Genomic DNA, 27,770 nt, shown 5'->3' with positions numbered 1-27,770 from the left:
CGGCGCACCGCTTGCATCATCATCACCACCCTCATTGTTCGACTCGCCCGTCGCCTTCGCGTCTTCGCCCGTTCCCGTCGCACTCGCCAACACATCGCCAAGGACGCTCTCGACACCCGCCTTATCGGTCGCCTTCAGCACCTCACTGATGAGACTAGCCCTCTCGCTCGCGGCCGTCGGCAGCGCACTCTCGAGATTAATCAGGAACGCGCTGCGCTGCGCCGCGTCGGTGGGGACCAGGCTCAGCACGCCTGTAGGGATCGACGCGGACGTGCCCAGGAGACTCGAGAGCGCGCTGGTCGCAGACTGTGGCAGCGCGTCCACCGCTTCCTCGCGAATTATCGCGCCGTCTTCGTCGTGCGGCGCGGTCAGGTGCTCGATCTCGTCGGAGATGTAGTAGCCTGGTACATAAGAGTGGTCAGCACACATACATGATCCGTCTAGTCGGAAGGAAGGAAGCCCCGTACCTTGAACATTGCTCGGATACTGCTGCTGGGGCTCAAAATACTGCTGCTGGGGATCTAAATACTGCTGCTGGGGGTCGATGGCTAGTGCGGCGCCGTGGAGGTGCTGGCCCTGGTATTGACGGTGGTCTTGGCCGCTGGAGGAGGAGGGGCACTGGTCGCAGCTGTTGACCTACGCGTCATTATTCCACTCGACCTCCTGTACACGGTATGCATACATACCCAAGAACGCCGACGGCACAACCAACCAGGACGGCGGTGAAGAAAGTGATGGAACGCATTATGGAGCTATGGTATTCTGGTGTTCTGGACGACAGTGTTTCTATATGGGCACAGATTGCTTGCGGACTCGAGGGGGTGTTTATAGCACACGGTTGACGAACCATCACGCACTCGTGCGGAGAAGCTTTGGTCTAGGGTAGGCTGGCAAAGGGGGGAAGGTTATGGACGAAACAATTGATGTTGTAGAAGAAGTAAATTTCTGGAGATATCCTCCTCGCAGAGTTTGTGAGGGTATGTTGTCCCTTGATATGGAAACTAAAATACAAACCAACCATCCAGCCCAGGCTCGCTGGGCCTCATAATGTATAAACTTCAACGCCTCCGCGATATTATAACCAAGTAATGACATGAGAAAACTTAAACAGAATACGAGTACGCAATACAATGAACGCCATCCCTCTATAGTTCTCCAGTAGCAGCAAAGCCCACTCCTCAGCTCGATCCCAGAATCTTCGAATACGCGTCCTCGACTTCTCTCGCAACCTCCAGAAGGGCCACGATAACAATCTAGCGCAGCGCATATTAGCCATATCCACTCCCCAATCCTGATCGAAGCTTAAACATACCTGATGCGTCAAATGTGGCAAACGTTCTCTATGCAGCCCAATCCACTCCATCGGTGGCGTAGCCTCGCCCATATCTCTCAGTTGTGGTGTCTCAATAATCGGCGGATCAATCGGGTTGTATTCGTATTTGCTCTGGGGCACGTCCACGACCGCCGTGATCTTGCCCTTCTGCTTAGTCTTCTTCTCAGAGCCGTCTTCCGACGACGCGGCAGAGGCAAGCCCGGGGCCATCGGTGTACATCGAAATCCGGCTGGAGACGGGAGGGCGCCCCTGGCGCTGCGCGACGGCTTTGGCGTGGGTGTGGTACATACTAGAGAGGGTTAGATTATACATATGAAGGGAGGGGGAAAGGGAACATACTTTTTGATAAACCCCACTCTATGAAAATTCCATCCGACCTCGACCTGGCCCTCGAACGCAGAGTGGAATCTGTAGTCCACCGCCACGGAGCCAGGTGAATGCCAGGTATGCATTTTCGCCGTGACCTGCGGGACCTTCAAGATTATACCCCTAGTTCCCAACTTTTGCTTTGCCTGCGCAATGCCATTGATGACCCGCTCGACGCTGACATCGGCTAATGTCGTGCCCTGCCCATCCTGTTTAACTGGTGCGAGGGCAATACTAAGTTCTCCGAGCTTCATCTCGAGCATACTGTGGATTCGTTTTACGTCGACGGTCTCGACTTCGAAGTGCGCGGTGGCGTTAAGGGCTTCCATCTTTAGGACGGAGGTGTCGTAGAAAGTACTAGGGAAGGCGCCGAGGTGGACTGCCTTGAGATTAACGACGACATCCGTGTGCAGTGAGAATACGCCTGATATTGCGGATGAAGCCGTAGACGCCTTCCGTGATGGGGGCTGCGGTTTCTCTTGCATTGCCGGGGCGTGGGATTGTCGGCGGTTTAAGTAGCTCTCGACCTCCTTTAGCGACACCTCGAAGGATGCGAGCTTCTCTTGCCATAGCCGTTGAAACGCTTGGTATAGTGCCAGTCCCTGGGCGGCACTTTGAGTAGTAGCAAATATCTGGACTTGTTCGCCGTCGAGAACCCCAACCAAACGCTCGCCGCCGGTACGCTCATCCTGCAGGTTGTACATCAAGAAGTTGAACGTCGCGATATCGGCGAGCAGGAATGCCTGGTAGTCGAAGGAGACCTTTGCCTCCAGTTTTGTGAAACCCACCGATGCCTCGATAAGCGGTGTCTGCACGGTATCCGTAGACTCAATGGCAGAGCCCCAGTTGATCGAAGTCCTGATCTTGATCCCACTCAGATCGATATATCCACCCAGACGACCGGTCGACGAGATGCGGATTGAATCGAAGCCCAGACATAGAGCTTGTTCCCAATCTGACGTCTTCCTAGAAGTAATCCAGAAGCGGGAGATCAGCAGCGCCGATTTCCCTAGTGATTGACCGAAATCCAGCTGAACCTCAAGTTCTGTAACGGCAACAGTAGTATTCCACGGGAACGCATTTTTCGCAGCGACCTTGTGGTACCTTTGCACCAGCATCGCCGACGGGTCTTCAGTCGACTCCAGCGGCATTGTGGGAGTATTTCGCATCTCTGCCGGGTACCAGATTTCCCGGAAGAGGAGGAAGTCCTGGAACTGCTTGACGTTGAGCTGTGACTTGATTGGGCTCACCTTCATCATGCATGAGAGGCCAGCGGAGCCCATGACGTGTTTGCTATCCATCAACGATAGTGTGACTGATTCGACCTCGAGAGTTCCGGTGGATTCACGAGAGTAGACATGTTGCAACGATGTCTTCAGGCCATTGATAGCCACGGAGAGCGAGTAGAACCGCCCGCCTTCGGGGTCGTCGCAGGTATTGATGGTAGCATATATCTGATCATATCCAGCCGATGCTGCGACTCTGGCGATTGGCTGACAGCTCAGAGTGAACTCCTGCTTGCAGATTCGTATCCCAATATTGAGACGACATCTTCCCAGGATCGCAGCCGGATCGGAAGCAACTGGATTATGACTGTCTTTGGCAGCTTTGTCCATCTTCTCAGCCATATCGCTAGTATCCGTAGGCTGCTGCTTCATGATCTCCTTGACGTTGTCCGACATCTCGATGATCAGCGGCACGACAGACGGGAAGAGCATGTTATCTGATGCGGAGATTTTGATCTCGGCACTGAGCGACGGATCCTCATCGATTGGATCGGTGTATTCGACCTTGAATGCCAGCCCCGGTGACTTGAGCATCGTGATACCATTCGCTTCACCTTGGGCAAACTGTCCATACCTCCCCTTCTGCACTCCGGGCGCCTTATTTTTCTCGATCCCTGAATCTAGGCCCCGTCCGAGATGCACAACCGCACCCGCAAAATCGGCATCGACCATTACCGAGGCCAAACGCTTGGTGCTGAACATACTCGTCCTCTCTTCTCCGCCGCGCGTGAGCGTCGATTTCCAGCTCGAAGATGCATCTCTAAACTTCTGCACCGCCTCGGAGATGGAATTCTCTATCGAGTTCGCGGCGAGTACGCAAGAGGATTGAAGATGGAGGTCGAGTGACCTGCCCTTTGCTTGAAATGCCAACAGCCGCTCGGTCGCACTGAGGTTGTATGCCACCTTGAACACGATTTCTGGCATGAGCGCGGAGTTCTCTGAGCGCTCAACAGCCTCGCCAGCTGTGGCATCCACCATCTGCAGGATAAAGTCCTCAATAATGAGTTTCGCCTCGTTGCTTTTCCGTGTGGCCGTGGAGAAATGAATCCGTTTAAACGACAACACCAAGTTCTGCTTCGGCATGCCACTTGGCAGAGTAGTTGCTGTTCCGCCCACGATCCAGGAGACCCTGATACCCATCATTTCCATGGATACCGCGGTATTGAGGAGTCCCAGCTGACTGCTTGCATCGGGATCGGGCGATGGCTGGATCAACGGTTTCGCATTGCGCAGCTTTCGCAAATACTTGACTTCCCGGGAGAGGTCCAAGTCCTTCAGCCGATCCTGGAGATGTCCAACCACATCTACAGCCGCCGAAGCCGTTTCGGCGAAGAGATCAATCTTGAGGGAGTGGCTCTGGATGTAAAACGCCGGCCGTGAGTTTCCAGCTTCGGTTTGCTGTAGCGACGCCGTTAGCGAAGCATGTAGCTCTAGGAACCCGCAGGTATCCCGTGCCCCATCTTCGGCGGTTCTCGTCAACTCCACAGTGATCCTCCCGAACTCCAAGCGGATATCAGGGAACGACAGCACTGGCCCTGTTAGCGTAGGCCTGTTGGACGCATACAGCTGTATGAACCCTAGATTCACCTCCAGATTGGCAGACGGTGCCATGGTTTGAATCTTCAGACTTGAAACCCCGGCATGAGCTTGGTACACCAATGGTTTTGAAGGCTTCGTCGGCGTCGCTGTCTTCGGTTTTCTATTGCGGCCAAAGGTGGCTCCAAGCTTCGAGCTGATAGCCTGCATCTCGGAGCGGACGCCCTCGATCACCTTGACAACCTCTGGTTTTTTGATGGCGTTGAGAAGACTCTGGATCGACGATGCATCGAGAGTTATCGCTTCGATGGATACAGTCGCCTCTACCAATCGTTCCTCTTCTGCATTGCGGTCTCGAATACTGACATTGATTGCCGGTAGTCGCAGTAGTGAGATGACCCTTGGATCCGACGAATCTACAGACTTGAACACTTCGTGTTCATGATGTTCTAGGCCGAAATCGACGATCATCTCCTTCGAGTCCATCGAATTTGGTTTCGCCGAAAGCTGGACGCCTCCACCGCGCACCAGGTAAGTGAGCGACGGCAACAGCTTCGCTCCCATCCGGAACTGATCCACCGAAAGCGTGCCATATATCATATGAACCTTTCTCTTCGAGAGGCCTGGCGACTTCGGACTGGCGGCACCCGTACTCTGCGGTTGGATCGTGTCCAGGGTATTCATCAACCGCTGAATATGGGCTACCTCATCGGTAACGAGGTAATCAAACACTTCCATGAGCCCCAGCACCTCCTCCTGCACATCGAAGGTGATCTCCTCGGCCGAGCTCGCAATTTTCCATATGTGGAACTTCGTCTCCACAAACCAATGCTCATCGAAATGTCCATACAGACTGGGCGCACGGATGTTGGCCTCACTAAGGATCTTGTTGCCGTGGCATACCTCGGATTTCCCGTGGCGGGCACGAAGGATTAAGTTACCGACGTTGCCGAACTTTCCGGCTTGTGGATCGACATCCTTTTCGGATAGAACGACCGATGCTTGCACGTGCTGGACACGAGATACGACCCGCAAGTTTACCGTGTCGAGTGATAGCGATCCGTCGTCCGTGGCGAAGATCATATGGAAGCCGTCGGAACGGTTTCTTCTCTTCGACGAAAGCGAAGTAGGAATAGTGGAAGGGGTTTCAGAGACTGTTCCCTGAGTGTCGGAATTGCCACGCCGCTTCTGAAGCCCGTTTGCAACAGTCTCAAGTATATCCAGGAACTCCCACCTAACGCCTAGACGAATACTTCTCGTATGTACTTGCACCACCGTGTTCACACGGACGCCCGGAGCGACCATTGCCATAGAATCACCTCCTAGCGCCGGGTCGCCGCCTGTGGGTATACCAGCCATAACCAGTCCTTGCAACTGATCGATCGCAAACTCATGTTGCGTTGGTCCCGGATCAAGCAGGAACCTGACCGAATCGATTCTGAACTTCGAATTGAGCATTCGATTTGCCGTAGTACCGGGTGCCGAGTTGCTGCTCTCGCCATCCCCAAACACCTGCTTAACCATGATACTCTCCTTGATATTCCCCAACTCCCAGCCGCGCCACCGCTGGAAAACATTAATGAGCCGAGCTTTCGCGCTGTGTGGCGGATGCGCCTCGTTCTGTACGCAGGCGGTAGTGCGGTCGTCTTTCTCCCTGGCCGGGAGTGATTGCCAGATGTGCCGGAGGCGGGTGGTGATTTTCCACGAGTCGTTTAATCGCACGTGGTTAGTCGCCGAGCGGAGGACGTAGGACGGCCTCGTGAGCGTCGCCGGATCTTGCGTGATCATGAGCTCCTCGCCTGCTGATGCTAGGGCAGAGATAAACTGCTGCATTCTCCGCTGCTTGCCACTGGAAACCCTTGCGAAGCGCCCAGCGATTCCTTCCATTTCCTTGACTGTCCGCATGGCAACGTCGTGGATGAAGAGTGCCTGCGTTCCTTGCGCAGATGAGGAGAGGTTCTTGATCTGCAAAGAGACAGTGGCAGCTTCCGAGCTCGACGCCCAGAACAGGAGCTCTCCCACTACCACCTCGAGTGCCGGCTGCGTCGACATCTGCAGAAGCGGACGCGGCGTGAGGTCCTTCAGGTCTAGGCTCAATGAATCGAGCAAGACATGCACCGAAGTGACCTCCTTTCCACCCTCTTCCGTAAGTGCCGGTTTCCTGGATCGCGCAGTGACTTGCAGATTCCGCAAGTTTAGATTGAATGCGTGTCCTCCCTTACGGCCCTCCTGAGCTGACGGCGGAACGAAGTCGTCCACCAGGCAAAACTTGAACTGGGGAAGTTGCAGGTAGAGTTCGACCACCTTTCCATGAGAATCTGGCTTCTTGACCACTTCGGAGAGTCTTGAGACGACATTGGTCTGTACGGAATCAAGGACGTCCTCTGGCGACTGCGGTTGTATGCGTTCAAGTAGATTTGCAAATTCCCGCAAGGCAGTGGGAGTACAGTAACCGCGAATTCCGGAGCCGAACTCGACGATGATACTGTCTCTGGATGACTCTTCGTCTGTGACGATCTCGACATGGCCTACAGGCTGTCGAAGGCGAGGGGAGCTGTCATTCGTTCCGAGCGAGGGTACTTTGGTAAGGTCGGGCTCAACACCGTCGAGAGGGAAGTCCGGCCTCGAAAAGGGACTTGATAAGGATACCTCGAGCGGTTTCGGTGTCATCTCCAACGAAAGCCCATGGAAATGCATTCCAGTTGGTGTCATACGCACAGAGTCCCTGGAGCCCGGTGTTGTTGCGCTGGGAGTTGTAGACGGGTTCCACCTGGGCAATGGGGGAATTGGAGGCGGAGGATCCGAGATCGACTCCATGGCGGAATAAAAAGACAACGTACGAGAGCTTGCTGATTGCATCAAGCTTGCCGTACCTGATGAGTTCGATCGGTGCCTATTAGCAAGAAAAGAGTGGCTGCTCTTGCTGGTGGACGATCTAGTTGTCCGCGAGGAGTTATCCGACTCTATAGAACTGCTATCATATACCGATCCGGAGTTATCTGACCCATCGTTAGCATTCTAGAATCCGTATCTGTCGGAGAGAAAATGTTCACCATCAAAAGGCAACGGAAGCCCAGGCAACGCCATACTCGCAGGCTTCGGCCCACTGGCAATACTGCCTTCATCTTGTTGCTCCAGCAAGAAAGTTGCGCGTCCAGTGCGTCCGTCACTGACCCTCACATGCTCCTGCTGCAGCCGTCTCGCTTCAGAAGCATTCTTCTTCCTACCTAGGACAGTGACGTTGAATTCTGTTTCCAAGCAACCTTTTGTCCCCCATACGTCTCTCCGCTCCACATCCATACAAACAACATTGAAGCCGGGAATTTTTAACGTGATCCGGTCCGAATGGAGCTCATTTGCTAGGTCGTTCAATACAAATGACACTTCATCGGCCACCATACGGAAGGCGATTGGCCCGTCCATGTGCAACCACACGCGTAAAGATCCGACCCTCAAGCGCACGAAAGTCACGTCGTGAACGATGGGTATACTAAGCAACGGAAGCGCGTTCTCGATATCTTTGAAGCTAAAGACGAAGGAGCCCATCGCGAAGATTGCTGTCTGCAAGAATTCGAGGGAGCATTCTCCGGCGACATCACCAACACTCAGGTCCCAGTTGCAAACGTACGTGGGCTCTACTGGCGGCAATCCAAAGAGGCGGTGCCCGTATATTGTAAGGCCATCGACAAAGATTTCGGGCAAAGCCGAGGTAGAATTACCGATGAAAGCGGATATAGGCGCCATGTCTACTTGCAGATCTGTAGATACTTTGCGTCAGTTTGTGGAGATTTTCATAGGTTCGAGCAGACTTCTTACCCATGTAGTAGTTCGTAAACCGCATATCGAGCCCCAAGGACGGCGTCTTAAGCTTCACGTGCTCCTTTGCATCGTATATGTGCTTCGGCAGTAGAATCTCCAGTTCACGAACCCTGACACCAAGGACAACATCCAAATCATTGCTTTTCGACGCCGGAGGGGTAGGCCCCGGAGCAATCTCGCCCGCCTCTACCTGTTGTCGACTCTGCCATTCCTCCAGCGTCTTGAAATGAAGGTTTTCGCCGAAGTAGTTCTCCTTTATGGTCAAGAAATATCGAATGAGAAACCCATGTAATACCAAATGGAGCCGCTCGCCGTCAAGATTTAGGTTCAAGGTGTCAATCAGGTCGGGAGAGGTATTGGCGAAGAACTCGTAACTGCCCTTTAACTTGACTTGTCCCACCTTTCCTAAGGATTCTTGCTGCTTTAGGGAACAATTCCAAGTGTTCCATATCGGCGTCCTGACTCCCACTTCAAGCATTCCCCCCATATCGGTATTGCTCACAGTCTCCACCGTAAATTCTACTTTTGAGCACTGTGGCCGGAACTCTCTAAAATCCATGACGACGCATCCTTTTAGGTAGCCGTTATTACCGCCCAAGTTACGGAGTACAACAAACGTATTGTCCTCGAAGCTGCTGGGATTGTTGATGATATTTTGGTCGTTGACATTGAGGAAGAATTCGTAATCCTTCAGCTCGAGATTCAACTCATAGATCATGGGCACAAATGTCCAATACTCCGAAGGCGGGCCGGATGTCCAATCAGTGGCCAGGTCAGTCAGGAGTGTAATGTGCTCCCGTAGGAGGAACACTTTCATGCCGGACGATTCGTTGTTGAACACCCATTTCGTATCACCGTTCCACTTCAACGGGCCCGAAAGGTCGCATTGTAGTGTTTGGCTGGCAGCCGACCATAGCAAACCATGGTTAACAGACGTCCGGACCTCAGGTGTTCGTAATTCGAGATCAAGCGTATGCGTCCAACCGCTTGACGATGCGACATACGCCATATTGTAGCTGAGAGTGCTCATCCTGCCCGCCTTGATTTCCAACCAGCCACATGGTCGAACCTGCCCTTCTTCGAGACGACTGCGGTATTTCCAGTCTTTACTCGCCTCCCGTACCGGGATGTTCAGGATTGTCGAACTCGAGAGCTCAACGAACACCTTCATCTCGGTGTAGGTTCTGTCATCTCCAGGTAGCAGTGGTTCGGCGGGTTTTGCTGTCTTGTAGATCTTGGGGAAGAACATGTTTTGCAAGTGTATGCGTTGACGATCCGCCCATGGCCCATAATGGATCGTACCGCCCTCAAACGACAAATCTATGCCAAACTCAGGTGCTGAGTATTCTTCGCCGTTTCTCTCCTTGCCGCCCTCTTTTGGTGGTGGTGAAGACGTTGGGACTTTCCCAACCACATCCCAATACAGGCAGAATGTAGCACTCTCGCAATCCAGGACGTCTGTTACACTCGCATATTCCTGCGGTTCGAATTTCCAGCCACCATGATGCTCGGATTCATCAAGGTAACGGCTCAGGCCCATCCACTGTCCATGGTTATCCTGATGATCCGACAGTGCATTCGCCGACCCTGTGGGCGGACTGAAGGATTCGGCCGACGCAGTCAAGAGTGGGATTAGATCCCGGAGTTTCTGGCGGCGAGTGCGAATGGGCGGGGTGGGCTGGTTTGGGGCCGCTGTGGACTGCTCCCGGTCTGCTCGAGCCAGAAGGGATTCCTTGTAGTTGGCATTTGGTTTTAACTGCACAGTAGGATGCGTGAACTTGAGATCGAAGACTTGTTTGTACTGGTCGATAGAACGAGACTGGATTGCGCATGTGGGTCAGCTCAGCGCCAACACGGGAAGCATGAAAGAACGGTAGTCAGATATTGAATATTGGGCTCAATAATGTATGCATTGTGTGGCTAATTTCTTCTCGAAGTCCTAAAAGAGTCTCTACCTTTCTAGCGTCCACATATCCCTGGGCCTTCTCGAAATGTGCTACTAGAACACTGGGGGTGTTGTTATTCCCCATCACTACCGCACCGCGATGACAATCCACTCTGATCGGGAGCATTCTGAGGTACGGCGAGTTGGCCGCCATATCTTCGAACGACTCCACCGCCGGCATTGCACTGGACTGCTTTGGTCCGGAAGTCGAAGAACTGGTCTTCGGATCGTCGTGTTTCTCGTCCCCATCAAGCCCGTTCAGATAATCGTCAGCGCCGTGAGGCTGCGGCGGCGGCGGAGTCACGTCTGGATCATCCCCTTCACGCGCTGCAGCTGCCATCTCGCCCATGAGCCAGTCATATTGTGGCGATCTGTTGTAGATGAACCACTCAACGCCCTTCATCTCGACCAGTATGCGGCACGGTAGCCCACCATATTTCCCCTTGGCGTCGCCTTCACTCTCGTCTGTCCCATCTGACGAAACATTGCGCACGCGCCGTAACCAATACCGCCATGTAATCTGACCGCCAACGATACTGATCGTCTCGTTGGGGCCGTGGTAGATTACTTTACCGAAGAATAGTCTGCCGGCGAGGACGGATATCTGGAGCGACTCTATATTGATGTAGTGTGGGCTACCGGTCCACCAGAGGTAGATGCGCGCGAATATGGTTATGATTTTGGCGAAGCCGCGGTTGAAGTAGAAGAGGAAGATCAACGTGCTGTCAACAGGCGTTAGACAGCTCTCAGAGGATAAAGGGGGCTCGGAGTTTCCTTACACGACTCCACAGACCAGCAGCTCCCCCAGGAACAACCTAAAAGACGTCAGTTAGGCGTGCGGCGCGGACCGGGAGAGCCGCAACGAACCAATTGAACTCGTTGGTGTCGCGAGCCCGAGGGCTCAAATCGCCATTCACGGCCATGAAGCTCGGCGAAGCATGAACGAGGGGCGGAGTGGGTTCGGGAAGGACAGGATCTCAGTTGGTGGTTCTGTGTAGTTGATGATCGCCTCTTGTTTGCTGGGATTCTTGTCGCGATGCTCGAAGTCTAGGGGAGAACTATCCGAGGCAAGTCGCGATATCAAATGAGGACAGGGATGGCAGCATGAACGGTACGCACCCTCAACGGGAGCAGGTTCATCTCAAAAACGCCACATATCGCCACGCCAAGCCGACTGAGCCACACGTCGGCTGTGGATTGAACATTCAATGGAAATTCGGTCTACTTGAGCTGGGTCCGGTTCGATCCACCCGAAAGCTTGTGCTTGAGTACTCCATGCGAACCGAAGGTGGTGCGCAACGGGCCGACCGTTGTGACCCGTCCTACGGTACTCGAGCGTTGTCGGTCTGGCAACTCCACCAAATCCAAGTCCCCAGTCTGCAGTGCTGATCTCGATGTCCTCAACACTTTACATAACTATCCTGGTTAAATGCCATCGCCTCTGGCCTGGAGCCTTTCCAGATGGTCTGCTGCCTCTCTACTCTAGATGGCCGATCGTCAGCGTATCTACAGCTTCCTTGCGGCGTCCACAGCGGCCGGGTCGCGCACCGGCTAAGCGCGAAGGCGTCTGCACATAAGCCGCAACAGGCCCCTAGACTGCAGGCTCTGACGCAACGCACACACACAGACCCCAGCTGCAGCTTCCTCCAATCAAGATGTTTGAAACACCTGCTAGAGATACCAAGCACCGAATACCCTTTCTCGTCACCAACCAAGCACACGGCCAGGAGAATAGTTATCGCGGTACATATCGAACTGCAGCTGATTTCTATATCAGTATCTGCCTGCATACGAACTATCGCAACTCATACGTCTTCGACTCATCCTCCACTCGCTCGCACTCTCGTTCTCTTCTCCCCCTCGCGATTACCCCGTCCCCGCCATGAGAGAAGGCGATTCCAGAGTGTCTCCTCCTGTCGCCCTCTAGATTCCCCTCCTACTGGGCCATCATCCTGCTCTCTCGAGCTCTCCCTCCAAAAAAGATTATCTAGCAAGCAGATCAACAGCCTGCCTGCCCGAGCACCCTTCACCTCCCAACGCGCGCGCGCATTCCCGTTCGTCATGGATTATTACGCTTCCCCCTCGTCCTTCTCGGTTTCGACCTCCAACAACCCCTCCGCCCTGGGAAGTGGAAGTGGCACTACCAAACTAAGTGCGTATCTCGGGCGGGCCCCAGGTAGACCCACGTTCGTTCTTCGCAGCTAATGATGCGACCTTCTTCGATCAGGCACCATCGCTATCATCCTCGCCGGAATAGCTTCGCTGGTAGCTACGGTTTTGTCATGTTTGTATGCAGCTACCCTCCCCGCTCCTCCCCTTCACATGACGTAGGACACTGACAAATACACAAGGTCGATTTGGTATCAATTGTACATACCGCCCACCTCCCTTGCGACAACGCGCTCTACTCCTTCCTCCGTACCGGTACTGACAGGTGCTCAGTAAAAACTACCGCAAGCCACTCCTTCAGCGTTATGTCGTCCGTATCCTGCTCATGGTCCCCATTTACGCGATTTCGTCATGGGTCTCGCTCATGTCCCTGACTGCGGCGCAATTCGTCGAGCCGATTCGCGATATGTATGAAGCGTTCACCATCTACACCTTCTTCCAACTTCTCATCAACTTCCTCGGTGGCGAGCGTTCCCTGATCATCATGATGCATGGGCGTGCGCCGAAGGAACATGTCTGGCCAATGAACTACATCTTTCCCAAGGTGGACATCAGCGACCCGCACACGTTCCTTGCTGTAAAACGCGGCATTCTACAGTATGCATGGTTAAAACCGCCGTTGGCCCTGGCTGCGATTATTATGAAGGCCACCGATACTTACCAGGAAGGTTACGTTGGTCTAAAGAGTGGATACTTTTGGAGTGGAATCGTCTACAATATTTCTGTTTCAGTCAGTCTGTACTCACTTGGAATATTTTGGGTGTGCATGTCCCGGGATCTTACACCATTCCGACCTGTACCAAAGGTATACAGACCCTGGTTGCATTGCCTACATCTGTCCTCCCTTTGCTAAAGTGCTACAAACAGTTTCTTTGCATCAAGCTCATCATCTTTGCCTCATACTGGCAAGGCTTCTTCCTATCGATTCTCGTTTGGCTCGGCGTAATTCATGATGTCGGTTACTATACACCAGACAACATTGCCCGAGCAATCCAAGACACCTTGATCTGTTTCGAGCTTCCAGGGTTCGCAATAGCACATTGGTATGCCTTCTCGTGGAAGGACTACGCAGACAAGACCATCTCTGCTGCGCGCCTCCCAGTCTACTACGCATTCCGGGACGCATTCGGTATCCGTGATTTAGTTGAAGATTCAAAGCAGACTTTCAAAGGAAAGTCGTATCAGTATCGGCTTTTCGACTCGAGCGAAGGCGTGATGTCGCATCCCGAGTCCAACACTGGGGTTGCCAGAATGATGGAAGGCTTGAGATACGAACGGGGTGGTAAGGGCAAATACTGGATACCGCAACCCACGGCACGCACTGGTCTGCTTAGTGGTCCCGGCCCAAGCACGGAGAGGACGGTTTCGGCAGCGAGTGCGGAGAGCGGAGAGAATCGTAAATGGAAAGGCGGTGATTACGGTGCTTTGGATGGGACCGAAATAGAAGACGAAGACGAGAAGCTATACAAGAGTGCTCGGTCTCTGGAATTTGGAGATTACAACGTATGCGTTCTTTTCCTCGAGTTTTATAAGTTCGCTGGCACCGACTGACTGATTTCAACAGTATCCTGTTATCACGGCAAACCGACCCTACTCCAACCACCGCTGTGGATATCCCCACCTCAGTCAAGACGACCTCATTACCACGGCTACCAACCAGGCTCTGCTCCGACCCACCCTAGAAACCGGAAGAAAGGGCAAATCCAAGACGAGGACCAGGACACCCTCGGTGGGTTCCCCAAGGAAAAAGTCCAAGGGAGAATCCAGCCAGCCATTTCTTCACCGCAATCACTCGTCGTCGGCTTCTTCGGCACTCTCTCAACGGAGCGGGCTTGTGGATCTCGTCGTGGAAGATACAGTCGCCGAGGAAACGGAGCGTGTTAGAGCCAGGAAGGAGGGCGGACCTGGATGGAACGAATTGGAGCCCAAGCGTTTCGTGCGACAGTACCCTCCGGAGGTAGCTGGCGAAGAGATCCGGGAAGGATTCGAACCGTCATCTCCGCCTGTCGACTCTCCATCTACGACAGACACAGCCAGAGGCGATCCTATCGACAATACCAAGTTTAGCATTGGAGACGAAGATGGTGATGTTTCTGGCGCTGACGCGGATGCAAAGAGTCCTTCTCCTGTTTCTTCCCCTCCTCAACTCGATGGCTACAGCGATGATTCGCCATGGAATAAGGACGATCACGATGATGCAGGAGGCTCGGGTCCGGCACATGGGACTGGTGTATACGGAAGTCTGAACGAGCGCGATGTGTGGGGTGGAGGCCATTAGGTCGCAAGCATACTGAACTACCATTTCCAAGCCCTGTTGTTTTCATCTCATCTTGTTCTCGATACACTACTTCAGCATTTTTCCTTTGATGTCTCGGAGTTTTTTCCTTTCGTGCTACCTACTCGATTGATTTGATTTGATTCTTTTTTTCTCTCTTTTCCTCAGCGGGTTTGGGATGCTTTTTTTTGTGCGATATGCGAGCGACTTTGGAGGCGCTTTCCTATGCTGGGAGTGGTCGGTCTGTTGGATTGGTGTGTCCTTGTCTTTGTTTCTTTTGCAATCCCATATTATTACTCTGCTCTCAAATTAGTGATGCCAGCCCGTCCCGTCCATTGTCGAGTCTCAAAGTTATGACGCCATGTGCATCGCGTGTGTGAGTGAGTGCCAGGGATAGCCCCACCAACCCACCCCGCTGCTCCCCGACGACAACGACAATGTCGCAACCCACACCCACACCCACACGCATCCTCCTGCTCAAGACGCAATCGCAGCCCACCGACCCGTACCTCACCTACTTCACAACACACCCTCTTCCTTATGGCCCCTCACGCCCCACCTTCATCCCCGTGCTTTCGCACACACCCACCAACCTGTCCACACTGCGCACGCTGTTAACCAGCACGCCGTCTCCATACGGTGGCCTCATCATCACCTCCCAGCGCGCAGTCGCATCTTTCTCTGCGGCACTATCCACGCTCCCCTGCGGCCGCGCGTCCGCCGACGCATTCCTCGCGTCAACAAGCGTGTACACCGTTGGCCCGGCCACGGCGGCTGCCGTGGCCGCACTCGGCTTCCGCGCTGAAAACATCCACGGGAAAGGATGCGGGACGGGGATCGCGCTCGCCGAGGTGGTACTACGGCACTACGCTAGCGACAGCAGCGAGATGCCGGGGCAGGGGGATAGGCCCCTGCTGTTCTGTAATTCTGCTGCGCGCGGGGAGTGGATTCCGAAGGCCCTGGAGGGGAGGGTGGAGCTGCAGGAGCTGATGGTTTATGAAACGAAAGTGGAGGAGGGGTTTGCGGGGGAGTTTGCGAGGGTGCTGATGGAGGGGATGGGGGAGGAGCGCTGGATAGTTGTCTTTTCGCCGGCGGGCGCGGAACAAGCGGTTGAGATTGTTAGGGGGATGGAGGGGGCGGAGGGGGCGGAGGACGCGGGAAGGACGCTCTGGGCGGCGATTGGGCCGACCACGGAGAAGCATCTGGAAAGTCTGGGGAGGAGGCCGGAGGTTGTGGCGGCTAGGCCCAGTCCCGAGGGGGTGTGGACGGCGATTAGGGAGTTTGTGGAGAGGGAGGAGAAGGAGAAGGAGGCGCGGTAGGAAGAGGATGGAATGGGGTTTGTGGCTTTGATATCGCTGGGCGCGGTAGGAACGAGAGCGGGAATGGGTTGCGTGGCTTTGATGGCGCTGAGAAAGGGAGTTTAGACATACATGCATGGGAATCACTCGGTTTAGCTAGTCTGCTCCTAAACGGGATCCTCTGGGAGACAGTGATCCATCACAGTTGCTCCACTTGTAGAAATCTGTAGAAGCGACGATGATGAACCTGCCCACTCTCCGAAGATCATCAGTCTGTAGCGGCATGCGAAGTTGAAAACTCAGATTACGAGATCAGACTCGCTTCGGTTAGCCGTTCTCCTCCAGTCAGAGTTATTCACACGAAATCACTCAGATGATCAACCACCAACACAAAATCTGATTCCAAAGACCACCCAGCCCCCTCAACACAGCTAGCAACAGCGAACCATCGTGTATTCGTCGCCATTTTACTACTCGCACACAACTAACAGGTAAAGACATGATATCATATGTTCGTCAAATCGCCCATGCTCCCTCCAAAGCTACTCCTCGGCCTCCTCCAGAGCCAACAGCTCCCTCTCGCCCTCTCCTGCCTGCCTCGCCTCCTTGCCTTCAATCATTTTCTTGAGCTCCTCGACTTCCTTCGCGAGTGCGCGCACCATCTGGCAACACCGATCTTCCTCGACGTCTGGAACCGTCTGCGTAACCCTCTCGGCCCATCCGTTGGCAGCCATGTCCACCTCGCCCTGCAGCTCCTCCCACTCCTCGGTCTCATCGTCGTCCGGGTTCCCGGCGGCACGGTTCGCGGCGACCCTGCGGGCCTCGCGGGACTCCGCCAAGGCGATCATTAGCAGGAAGGGCGAGTACAGGACGGCCATGACTCTGTCGTTCAGCTTGGCGTAGGCCTTCTTGGGCATCCACCATTCGAAGGGTATTATCAAGCCGAATATTTCGACCAGGTTGAAGGGCGGGAGGAATACGTTTTCGTCCGGGGCACGGACGAATTGGAGGGTTTTGTGTGCGAAGAGGGCAAGGTACTCGTCCACCGCGTTTTCGGTTATATCGCTGTAGGCTTGGCCATAGAGGGCTGTGGGAGTGTTAGCAGATGGTGAAGTGAATGGGAAGCAATAGGGGACCTACCAATCAGGATGTTGAGCAGGATTACCATCACAATGAAGGTGAATAGGTAGTACAGGATCAGTCCGAATGGGTGTCCAAAATTTTCGAAGCCCTCGAATTCTGGAGATTGAAGAATTGCTTTGGTCATGGCCGAGAGGACGAAGTAGGTGTCCTCCCTGACGCTGTCGGCATTGTCCAAGCCCATAAATCTATTCTCGATCAGCCCAAGTCCGTCCAGCACTTCGGAGTCGGCGGAACAAACCCTTGCAAGAAGCCCAAAATGACCACAAACAGTAACGCAAAGAAGATCAACGACTCGAGCATCATAACCTTCAATACGACCAGCATAGCGCCAAAGAACCGGATCGAGTCGAGATACAGCAGCATGCGCGACCAGATCATCGGCGAGGCCGACGCCAGGAAGTTGTACGAAAGTATGTTGTAGTCCCGTCTGGCGTCCGAGTCCATTGGGTGACCCAGAGCAACCATACGGAAGGAGAAGGATATGGTGAGAAGTGCATACAATGTCGTATTGAATACGTTCCAAAAAGAGATGTAAAGGCGTCCGACTTTCCAGAGCTTGCCGAATTCGTCGGCAATGAAGGAGAGCGTCAGTAGATAGAGGACCGCTTCCTCGACGTCGATATCACCACGAGCATTAACTACACGCAGATAATCAGTCCATGACCATACTCCGCACAGCTCACCGCGACATACCGGTGTTGATAGAAATGGTGTAGAGCGTAAGATACAGAACGCTGACGAAGACTTGGAACATATTCTGATACCTCGGGGCGCGGATACGGTCATGATCGAAGTGCACCCAAAAGTTCTTCTCGGCCATGTTCTTGTACAGGGAGAACTGCATAGGGTTATTGACGTCCTGCGCGATCCACCCTCTCCAGAGCCACTGGATACACTTCTGGAAACCGGAAGACCCGATGACTCTGGTTGCGTGCAGGTCAATCGCCTTCTCAATCACATTGCTGGGAGTCGACTCCTTTCCGTTCTGCAGAATAGAGTACCGCTTGAGAAGGATCTCCTGGAAGACATAGTCTTGATCTTCGTTCGTCTCGATTATGGCCTTCGCGATGACTTGACACGCCTCGCCACTGAGGGACGTCAGCCACTTGACCTTGCCATCACTCGTGTCCAGAATACGACTCACCGTAGGTCGTTCAAATCCGCATCGCACATCTCCAGGATGGCTATCGACCCGGTTAGGTCAGGTCAGCATCTAGAGAAAGAGAAACCGAAGCCGCGCCGATCGGCGAACCCACCCTGTCTCTTGAACCACCGCAAACAAATGAGCAGACAAAACACCACACAAGCTCTATCCTCGACGCCACCGGCTTCCGTCGCCAGCTCGATAACGCCATGAGTGATGACCTCGCTGTGCGGCTTCGTGATCTGCGTTTCCTTGAGCTCACACGGCACGGCGTGCTCAATAAGATGCTTCAGCCGTAGGGCAATCGCCGTGACCCTGGTTACAGGCAATCAGCGCACCGCCAACCGCACAACCAGCGAAACAAACATGCGCATACCTCTTCGGATCGACAGCAGAGTGCACGCCCTTGTGAGCGCGGTGGGGGAGCAGGGACTCGCTGAATCCATCCCTAGCATTGCGGCCGCCGCGGGCACCGTCGGAGGCGCTGAAGAGGGCGCGAAAGGATACCATTTTGCAGTCTGGCTGTGGTGGGCTTTGCGCGCAATTGGAGCGATGGAGCAGGAAGAGGTCGGAGGGGGGGAAGGAGGAGAAGGGGAGAGAGGAGGGGAGGGCGAGGTACCCATCCCGTGCTACGGAAAGTCCACCTTCCAATCGCGCTCGCGGGATTCATGCGGTGACGCCATGCGACAAGGAAAGTTGCTTGTTGTTGTTTCTGCATGCATCTGGCCAGCCATCGCTTCCCCAGGAATGCCTCGATGCGGTGTAACTACGGCAGTTAACGGCCAATGGCCAATCTTCAGTGGTCAGTGGTCGCCACGCGCCACAGCGACATTTCTATTCGTACATAGACAGTAGACTGTCCGATTAATCACCGCCTTTCTCCGGTCTCCAGTCTCCACCAGTGACCAGTGGCCACTGCCCATTCTCTCGAGTCTCACCACTTTCTCACCACCCCCACCCCGGCGTCGCTACTCTATGTACCAACCTCGCTCATCTTATCAGCCAATCCCGGATCACAATAGGCGCCACCGTTTTTCGGCACCCTATGTAAATATGTACGAGTACGACAACACCCACACCGATAACTCCTCGTAACGACAACAGTCAATATGGAAAAGCCCGATTATCCCATTGTTACCAAGCTTGCGGACCATCGCCGATCAATTCGACCGCATTCAAGCGCAATAGTTAGATACCGTAGTTAGATCAACCATAAGCTCGATCGAATTTAACAAGCGCTCCAGACCTCGACCCGCTCCTCAATCTGATCAGAGCGGATAGCTCTGCTATGTAGGCAAGCGCACCTGCCCGTGACGCTTTTCAACCACTCCGTCCTGAAGGAAACCATCAGCAGCGTCGTGCTCGCGTCAAGGTTGACGGATGTGAAGTTACCAGCTACTTGTTCTCGCTTATGCTCAGGTGTTTGCGCTGTTTCCCGTGCTCGGGAATCGGGAGGACCCTGAAACTCATCAGGGAACTTACGTGTGGCGCTAACTAACGGTGGTGCTGGTGCTGGTGCTGGCCCTTTGGGGACCACCGGAGGGCCGGATGGGGAATCGGGATGGGCGTTGGCTTGGGTGCTCGGCGTGGTTGCGGGGTGGGGGGATGTGGGTGGTATGCAACTTCCGTAGATGTGTGATTTGCACAAGTATAAGAAGTATGATTGCTCCCTCCCTGATGGCTATGGATGGGTAGGAATGAAGCACAGTGAGATGCATGAACCATGGGATCCTACACGACCAGCCATTCGTAGACGGCGAGCATAGCATAGGCATGGAATGGGGAGACGCGGGATTTAATGGTATTATACTGATATAGGAAAAGATACACACCGCCAATGACAACAAGAAGTAGAACAAGAAGAGATCACTACTGTTGAATGGGTTGCCCGACGTCCTATCAGCCCATCCACGGTCCGCCCTTACACTGTGAAAAAAGGAAAACAGAAAACAGAAACAAAGGTTGAGCTTTGATTACTCTACAACATGACCATTCCGACTCCACTTCCATTCTTCTCATCGGGCTGGTTCTTGCTGTCGATACCACCGTTGATGTGTGCGGTTCTCCAGTTGAAAAGGTAGTAGTGCAACTGGCCATCTCCGGCGCCGAACTTCTGCTCCTGGAGGAAGAGGGCATTGTCCATGAGAGTGAGGCCGTTGAAGACATCGAAGTTGAACTATATCAGATGTTAGTTTATTCCGAACATGAGTGACCGTTGAGGGGTCTAACTGACCTTCTTGGCGAGAACCAGCGCATCAGCGACCAACTCGTTCAATCGAACTCTGAGGTCCTTCCTGCTACCGGTGAAGGCAGACTCCGTGGCATAGTAGAACATATACGCGGCGCGGATGGTATCGTGCTTCTTATTGCCGATGACGGACGACTCCAGCGAGTAGAACGAGAACATGTCCGTGATCTTCCCGGCAGCATCCTCAACGACGTACGTCCAGATGACTCTCTCCCGTCCAGGTCCATCCACGTTCAAGAACCAGTGTTCGATCTCCGCCTTGTCAAAGATGGGCGCCATGTCGAAGCGCGCGAGATATCGGGCGAGCAGCTCATGCACGGCGTCAATATCCTCGATCTTCATCTCGCGGAGTCCCTTGGTCTTGGTCTGGTTTCCAAGGTGGTAGCGGGTGATCTGACGGGCCTTGGTGCTGTTGGGAGGAAGCGGGCTGAATCCGACTTCATGGAGCTTGAGCCAGTCCAAGCTGCGGTGGTAGTATCTGCAGGTGCTGATGGGCTTGGGGAGGACGATTCCACCCGTGTAAATAGCGTTCCAAATCTTCTCGACATTGCAGCGACGGGTGATCTCCTTAATCAGGACGGGCGTCAACCGTTTCGAGCGGAGTTTCTTGTGGATGCAGAGGAAGTTGATCTCGGAGCACTTGATGGTGTTTTCACGGACACGGACGTTGACGGGAATTCCGGAAATGAAGGCGACGAGCTTCCCGGTGGTAACGACACGGACTCCGACATGCCACTCCTTGAGCCAGCCGGGGGCCTTGAGTGCCCAGTCGAGGAACGACTTGGAGTAGTTGAAGCGGAACATAGCTTCCTGGTCTTCGACATAGTGGCCGGTCAGGAGGTCGTACACTTCGGTCATCTACCCAATAACCAAACAATCGTCAGTCAGCCCGCAGGGTACAGGGGCAATGCAGCCGTTACCTGCGCGTCATCCATGAGATCCACGGTAACCCATTCGAAGCCCTCCAGAAGGGCTGCTCCTTCGGTAGGAACAACCTCAGGGTTCGTCGGGCGTATGGGGCCGTCCGGTAGCTCTACTTCCGGTTCATCTGAAACCCCATGTCTATCAGCACAATGCATCCCACAAACAGTTCTCACGTCGCATCGCATACCGAATCTCGACACTGGCTGTGTAGCCCAGAATTTATAGCTCGCCATATCCTTCCGATTCTTTCCACCCGAAGACTATGCCATCAACCGCGTCAGCCCCCTATCTCACTCCAAATTTTACCCATCAAATGATCAATGAAACTCACCATCCCCGTCAAGATCTCCTCAAGCTTCATCTTCCTGACCAATTCGCTAATCTGGTTCTCGTCGAGACCCTGTAGCTCACTGGCCAACGCAGGGTTCTGCTTGACGATATCATCAATGACCTCCTTGGGCAGAGTCTCGGCGGCAGCGGCAGCAACAGCCGAAGAAACTGTCTTCTTTCCCTTGCTCTTCTTCTTCTTCTTCTTCTTCGTAGCGGAGGCGGAGCCGGAGGGATTGGCGTCGTCAGCTGCGTCGACATCCTCTTCGTCGCCGGAAGCTTCGACCTCGGCGACTTCAGGGGCTGTTGTGGTCTCGTCGGTAGCGGTGACGAGCTTGGATTCTTCTTGCGGCGCCATGATTGGAGGTGTTTTATTGAAGATGGGGAAGGTTGTTGATATGTGATGCAATGTATTGGTGACTGGGAATTGTGGAGTTCCTACAACGGTTACACGGCTTGTAGGGTGTTTGGATGGGACGCGAGGGTGTGGTGGGGTTTAGTTTAAGCTGCGGCTCAGTGGACAGGGAGGAAAGCTCTACCCTAGAAATTCCAGCTAGAGCGGTCGCTACTCTAATTACTGCGAGGAGTATGTTTCATTGTCAACATCTAGTCGGAAAAAAGTCCCTAAGGTAATCATGCAAGCCGTACAACAAATATTATGTACTACCTGTCATCCTATCTTATTGCCTGTCTGCCAAAAGCCTGCGAATCCATCATGCAAAGAGCTCAAAAGAAAGAACACCAATCACACCTCTACAATCCATGCGGGATTCCCAATCTACAAGCCCTTCCTCTTGAAGAGGAGCTTCGTGGGACCCTTCGTCTCAACCAGCCTCTTCAAACTGACAACAAACTGAGCTTTGACGTCCTTGTCCGCCAACCTCGATTTGAACAGTCCAGCAAGGGCCGCAGTGGTAGTTCCCTCGGGTCCGATAACTGCCAGGATCTCCGCATCAGAGATGGGTACTAAAGCTTTCAGTCAGCTATGTTCGTGCTTTAATGGACGTTCTTCATACCTGCAGGGACAGCAGGACTACCAGGGCGGGCAGCATCAGCAGGCGCATTAGGCGAGCCAGCACGGGACTTGGCTGCGGCGGGGACAGGTGAAGCTTGTCGAGAGTTGGCCGCATTCGGGGAGAGAGAACGACCAGCGACAAGCTTCATACGCGGCTTTTTGCCACCGTTCGTATCCGACATCTCACCGGCAGTATCGTCACCGCTCCTACTTCCACCTTCGGCCACAGCTTTGCGCTTCTTTGGTTGCACTGGAGAAGGTGTTAACGATATGATCTGAGAAAACTTTTCGGGTGGCACTTTGAGCTTGACAAGCTTCTGGTCCTGACCTGATCCTGATGCCGTAGCAGATGATTTTGGCGCGGCGATACCTGAAAGCGGCTGGTTCTTCTTTGGCTTCTTGCGCGCCTTTTCGTTTCCAGATTCCGAGAGGTCCGCCGAGCCGGTCCGCTTGTTCGATCCTGGAAGCTTGTCGCCGGCTGGAGGTTGGGCCTGTTTCTTCGCAGGAGATGTTTTGGCCTTGGACTCCGGGACAAGAGGAAGCGCCGGCTTCTTGTCCATGTCCTGTTCTTTAGTTCCTTCAGGCTTCTTACCCTCCTCTTCTTTCTTGCGCTCCTCTTCTTTCTTGCGTTCCTCCTCCTTTTTACGCTCCTCCTCCTTGCGGGCAAGCTCTTCTTCGTCCTCGTCCTCGCTCTACGACTGGTTAATTTCGGACTCAAAACAAGAAGTGAGGGACAATGTTACTCACAGATGAAGCATAAGGATTGCCGTCGGAGTCCGTCTCGTACGTGTAATTTCCTTCGCGATTCATCAAAGCTTTCCTGACCTTCTTGCCCTGCTTGTTGCGCAAACGTTCAAGCCGTTTACGTTCTTTCTCTTCTTCGTCGTATTCCTTCTCATCGCGGGTGTCGAAGACATTGGCAGACAACTGTTCCTTCTTGATGCGTTTCTGTGTAGCAGTTTAGAACCCGAGCAAGATAAACGCATTAGGCAGGAAATAACATACTTCGATCTCTTTGTTTTCCTGTTCCTCGCCCTCCATAACAGGTGCCTCTTCGTCATCAGCAAAACGATCGTCGTCAAAGTCAAGGTCGTCCGCATCCGCCGTCTCAGACTTAGGCAAGATACTGTCCAGTCTACCACCCTTCCGAGTGCGCAGTCCGTTGAAAGCGCTATAATTCCTCTCCTTCTCTTCTTTCTCCTGCTTTTTCTCGTCTTCTCTGGTCAATTTCATGAGCCACCGAGGAGCCTTGTTAGACTTCTTCATCATGTTCTCGGCTTCCTCGATGGTCAAGGTTTGGAATTTGTTCTTCTCGGTAAACTTGTACCACTTCTCAATGGGCACCATCTTGAAAGCTCCTTCGTCAAGTACAAACATAGCAAAGGTGCCACCGCTCAGCGGATTCTCCAGCTGTCCTTGCCACGTATTCTTGTTGTCGAAGTCCTCGATATGCCACGGAAAGTATTCCTCATATCGCAACTTCTTATCCGCCTCGTTCTGCTTGAACACCTGCTGTGTCTTTTTCTTGAACGTCTGTTTCTTCTGCTTCTGTGCACCGCCGTATGGCGCAATCTTCTCCTGCTGAGCTGCCTTCAGCGCCTCCTTCTTCGCGCGTTCCTCTGCCGCAGCAGGATCCTCGCCTTCGTTCGCCTTGTCCGTCGCCGCTTGCTCATGCATCCTCTGCTCCTTCCCACCCTGCAGCGGCGCCTTAGGATCGCGGCGATGTAGTCGCACCGGCATCGTAAACTCGTCGGGGCTCATAGGATTAACCAGACGCTTGCTCTGCAGGCGCATGACATGGTGTCTGTAGCCCGCCAAGATCTCGCGCTTCGTCGTCGTGAGCTTGAATTCTTGCCAATCCGGCTCTAGCGCCGGTTCGCTCTTAACACCGGGTCTTGTGGAAGCTGCGTTCGAAGGGCCGCCGGCGGGAGGTGTGGCGGATGTGCGAGGCGTCGGGCGCGAAAGTCCGGGTGCTGGGCGCCCGCGCGGCCCTCGGCGGACGAGTGGGTTTGCGGCTCCTTCGCGGCGCTTGATGAGACCGAGGGACGGCTTCGACGGATCGCCGGGCGGCGCAGTGCCGGGGATTTGCGTCGACATCGCGAAGGTGCGATGTGTATGCTAGGTGTAAAGGTGTACCAAGAGTTGACGCGAGGTGGAGATGGTTGGCGGTCGTGTGTGGTGTGTGGTATTAAGGAGGGGCGGGCGATGTAGGTTGTGGGAAGTAGTTGTAAAGTTGAGAACGAATTCCGTGTCGTGAATTAGGGTAAGGCGTGTTGTAATGGTGTGGTTGCGAGGAGTGAGGAATGAACGACGATGACATAAGTACACGAGTATGAATAGCAGCTCCGAGAGCTAGGCAACATTTCAAGGTCGCGCGCCAAGTTTCGCGGCGCAGCTCAAATGTTTGTTTATTTGTTACCCGGCAGATTTGCCAGCACTGCCACTCACTCGACTATTTTCACCAACTTTGCTGGAGTCCTCGATTCCCATTCCTGGTCGCCATAGTCTAGACAGGCCTATGCGACAACAAATTGATTTTCTCTCTCTCATCGCTTCCCGTAAAGAACTCACGTCATGCCTACAGTACTCGCACTGGAAAGATAGTTGGGTAGAACCGGTTTGTAACTGCCATGATTTACATAAGGTCGAATGCGATGATAGTAAACAAAACGGAAACAAAGGCCATCGATTCCCTTGTCCACTAGCAATTCAATCGAACGCCTTCAACTCCTAGTGAAAATAGCACAACATAAACGCCTCTGAATGAAAAATGACATTCACAATTCCCAAAGCTTTTGTCCACGTCAATGAAAACAACCACCGTGGAAAGACAACCCTCTGTGGTTAGACGACTATTCGTCGTCTTCCTCATCGTCATCCGATTCAACGGCAACACCATCATCTGAGTTTTCGTCTGTAACCTCATCTTCGTCACTTGCTGCCTCCAGTCCAGCAAAGTCGACAAAACGCTCTCCCTTCGCCTCGGCTGCGCCACTTCGTCAATATGGATCCTTGGTCTGAGATATTGGGATGAACTCACTCTCTTTCTCAACATAATAGTTCTCGGCGATCTCGCAATCTTTGAGGACAGACTTAGCACCAATGATCGCCTTGCGCCCCACCGTGCAACCCTCCAGCTTTGCATTCTCCTCGACCGTGGCCCCATCCATCAGCACACATCCCATTAGCCTCGCTCCCCTGCCGATCGTAACGCCATAGCCCAATACACTCTTCTTGACGATTGCCTTAGCGCCTACTGTGACCTTGTCGGCGATAAGACAGTCCGCACCGGTGACGACAGCCTTCTCTCCTATCGTAGAACCCGGGTCAATCTTGATCTGTGTTGACGGCTGCGAAGGATCGCTTTTGGCCAGATACAGTGATGTGTAGAGATACAGATGCGTTGTGTCGACTCGGCGCATAAACATCGATGGTGCGTTAGGAAGGTACGCCAGCATTGGCGGAATCTCCGCCGGCGCGTCATCAGCCCGCCGTAACCGCATCGTACTCATCGAGCCAACATCGTACTCCTCGCCTGCGGCCTGGCTGTCGTTGTCTCCCGTCGCCGATGTTTCCGATCCCGTTAGTATACCCATCAGCCCCAGCTTTTCTGCCAACCGCCGGTTCTGCCATCTGCTCTTTGCGAGCCACGGAAGGACGTCCTCACGGAGCGAAGTCATGGAGGGGTTGCGCTCTATGAATTTGAGGACCCAGTGCGGGAGAAAGCAGATTCCCGCATCGCGAAAGGTCGAGTACAGCTTCATATTCGGATGCTTCCTAAGCATGCTATGGCGGATTGGAATCTCGGACACCCCCTTCAGCGCCTGTGTTGATGAGCGCGTCAACAGCACGCCAACATCCCCTTCCGGCAAGCTAGAGCACATCATCGGCTTCGTAACAGGTGCCACCGCAATAAGATCCGTCTCTTGTCCCTTCACCGCACCCTCCCCCATGGTGTCGTAGCATACTACCAGGCCACCGCGGCGCCCGTCCTCTCCGTCACCCGCCGTACGGTGCTTGCGGCTGCGCCGGCCGAGATCCGCATCGAATCCAGCCTGTAGGACCATCCATAGCTCTGCCAGTCTGTGTCCCTCGAGATTGGTGACCAGGTCGCAGGGAATGACGGCAAAGTCGGAGTTCAGCCATCCCTTCTGGAAGGCGATCCGGAGTACGTCCGCGGTGCCCAGATTGTCGTTGATGGAGGAGGCCTCCTCGGCCTGTATGTAGAGTCCCTGGGCTTTGAATGTGCGGTGCGAACGAATGTACGACTGGATGGCAGCGTGGTGCTCCTTCAGTGTCAGGACGAGGATCGAATCGAAACCGGCTTTCTCGCACCATTCCAGTGGGTAGTGGAGCATGGGCTTGTTCGCGATCGGGAGCAGCGCTTTCGGCAGATCTTCTGCGCCGGTGAATGGGTAGAGCCCGGTACCAGGGCCGCAGAGAATCACGGCTTGAAAGCCGATAGAAGGATGTGCCGATGGCATTGTATCTTGTGATTATCGAGCCGTAGGTTGGTGATTTGGTGGGTTGTTGGGTTGGTAACAATGAGGGTGCGTTTTGTGGTTGTAGTTTGGTTGCACTTGAAATGTAGAGGGGTGGGGTGTGGTGGGGTAAATAGTCTATTGACTCATGTCCCAATAACGTGGGTCTTTGAATTCACTGTGCTGAATCACCAATATTACCCAATGTCCGGGTATATGCATACATTTTCCGATACGAAAGTTATCATGATTTCTCTTCCGTCGTGGATATCTTCTTTCACTTTATTCAAAATTTTACGACAAGAATTGTCTACCAGTTGGCTTCGTGCTAAGCCTATTCCCAAATAGATACTTCACGTTAAAGGCAAAATGTATGATGCCCGTTTACTTTTAGCGAAGAATTGGGCTCAGTGGCTTAATCCGAGCTCGTGAGGATAACCTGCCTTGTAGTCCATTACAGG

The 27,770-nt window shown here is 53.7% G+C and overlaps 8 protein-coding genes across 8 annotated transcripts; 2 read left to right on the top strand and 6 right to left on the bottom strand.

The window, feature by feature from the left end:
• Positions 1 to 8: 8 nt before the first annotated feature.
• On the bottom strand, positions 9 to 745 carry BZA05DRAFT_419115 (uncharacterized protein; the record flags this gene model as incomplete). Its single annotated transcript, XM_051485558.1, has 3 exons — positions 9 to 401; positions 468 to 628; positions 687 to 745. Coding segments are annotated over 3 exons (613 nt in total), but the record flags the coding sequence as incomplete, so codon positions are not given.
• Positions 746 to 962: 217 nt separating this feature from the next.
• BZA05DRAFT_57993 (uncharacterized protein) lies at positions 963 to 10,987 on the bottom strand. The gene is made up of 6 exons (XM_051488443.1): positions 10,718 to 10,987; positions 10,296 to 10,656; positions 8,338 to 10,159; positions 7,575 to 8,279; positions 1,673 to 7,520; positions 963 to 1,622 (listed from the first exon to the last, which is right to left on the bottom strand). The coding sequence occupies exons 2-6, from the start codon at positions 10,632 to 10,634 to the stop codon at positions 1,076 to 1,078; spliced, it is 9,261 nt and encodes a 3,086-aa protein (XP_051339270.1). The 5' UTR covers positions 10,635 to 10,656; positions 10,718 to 10,987; the 3' UTR covers positions 963 to 1,075.
• A 1,359-nt stretch (positions 10,988 to 12,346) lies between these two features.
• BZA05DRAFT_445431 (organic solute transporter Ostalpha-domain-containing protein) lies at positions 12,347 to 14,732 on the top strand (the record flags this gene model as incomplete). Its single annotated transcript, XM_051486994.1, has 5 exons — positions 12,347 to 12,437; positions 12,513 to 12,573; positions 12,728 to 13,259; positions 13,322 to 13,957; positions 14,019 to 14,732. 5 exons carry the CDS (start codon positions 12,347 to 12,349, stop codon positions 14,730 to 14,732), a joined length of 2,034 nt encoding a protein of 677 aa, XP_051339269.1.
• A 333-nt stretch (positions 14,733 to 15,065) lies between these two features.
• BZA05DRAFT_57949 (tetrapyrrole biosynthesis, uroporphyrinogen III synthase) lies at positions 15,066 to 16,121 on the top strand. Its single transcript, XM_051488442.1, has one exon. The coding sequence runs from the start codon at positions 15,167 to 15,169 to the stop codon at positions 16,046 to 16,048; it is 882 nt and encodes a 293-aa protein (XP_051339268.1). The 5' UTR covers positions 15,066 to 15,166; the 3' UTR covers positions 16,049 to 16,121.
• A 283-nt stretch (positions 16,122 to 16,404) lies between these two features.
• Positions 16,405 to 19,025, bottom strand: BZA05DRAFT_399626 (uncharacterized protein). The gene is made up of 7 exons (XM_051483823.1): positions 18,691 to 19,025; positions 18,427 to 18,629; positions 18,315 to 18,354; positions 17,864 to 18,258; positions 17,409 to 17,808; positions 17,168 to 17,355; positions 16,405 to 17,114 (listed from the first exon to the last, which is right to left on the bottom strand). Exons 1-7 carry the CDS (start codon positions 18,822 to 18,824, stop codon positions 16,570 to 16,572), a joined length of 1,905 nt encoding a protein of 634 aa, XP_051339267.1. The 5' UTR covers positions 18,825 to 19,025; the 3' UTR covers positions 16,405 to 16,569.
• A 956-nt stretch (positions 19,026 to 19,981) lies between these two features.
• Positions 19,982 to 22,297, bottom strand: BZA05DRAFT_374205 (acyl-CoA N-acyltransferase). The gene is made up of 5 exons (XM_051481753.1): positions 21,818 to 22,297; positions 21,674 to 21,746; positions 21,483 to 21,610; positions 20,548 to 21,420; positions 19,982 to 20,490 (listed from the first exon to the last, which is right to left on the bottom strand). The coding sequence occupies exons 1-5, from the start codon at positions 22,169 to 22,171 to the stop codon at positions 20,293 to 20,295; spliced, it is 1,626 nt and encodes a 541-aa protein (XP_051339266.1). The 5' UTR covers positions 22,172 to 22,297; the 3' UTR covers positions 19,982 to 20,292.
• Positions 22,298 to 22,376: 79 nt separating this feature from the next.
• On the bottom strand, positions 22,377 to 25,169 carry BZA05DRAFT_399623 (uncharacterized protein). Its single transcript, XM_051483822.1, has 4 exons — positions 23,834 to 25,169; positions 23,576 to 23,776; positions 22,830 to 23,520; positions 22,377 to 22,779 (listed from the first exon to the last, which is right to left on the bottom strand). The coding sequence occupies exons 1-4, from the start codon at positions 24,923 to 24,925 to the stop codon at positions 22,592 to 22,594; spliced, it is 2,172 nt and encodes a 723-aa protein (XP_051339265.1). The 5' UTR covers positions 24,926 to 25,169; the 3' UTR covers positions 22,377 to 22,591.
• A 158-nt stretch (positions 25,170 to 25,327) lies between these two features.
• BZA05DRAFT_399619 (nucleotide-diphospho-sugar transferase) lies at positions 25,328 to 27,438 on the bottom strand. The gene is made up of 2 exons (XM_051483821.1): positions 25,869 to 27,438; positions 25,328 to 25,814 (listed from the first exon to the last, which is right to left on the bottom strand). Exons 1-2 carry the CDS (start codon positions 27,310 to 27,312, stop codon positions 25,681 to 25,683), a joined length of 1,578 nt encoding a protein of 525 aa, XP_051339264.1. The 5' UTR covers positions 27,313 to 27,438; the 3' UTR covers positions 25,328 to 25,680.
• Between the last annotated feature and the right edge of the window lie 332 nt (positions 27,439 to 27,770).

Source organism: Tricharina praecox (assembly GCF_024521635.1).
Source record: "Tricharina praecox strain CBS 144465 chromosome Unknown BZA05scaffold_13, whole genome shotgun sequence".
In the NCBI taxonomy this organism is placed as follows: Eukaryota; Fungi; Ascomycota; class Pezizomycetes; order Pezizales; family Pyronemataceae; genus Tricharina; species Tricharina praecox.
The sequence above is the reverse complement of the archived record's forward strand: the minus strand, read 5'-3'. Positions and strand labels throughout refer to the sequence as shown.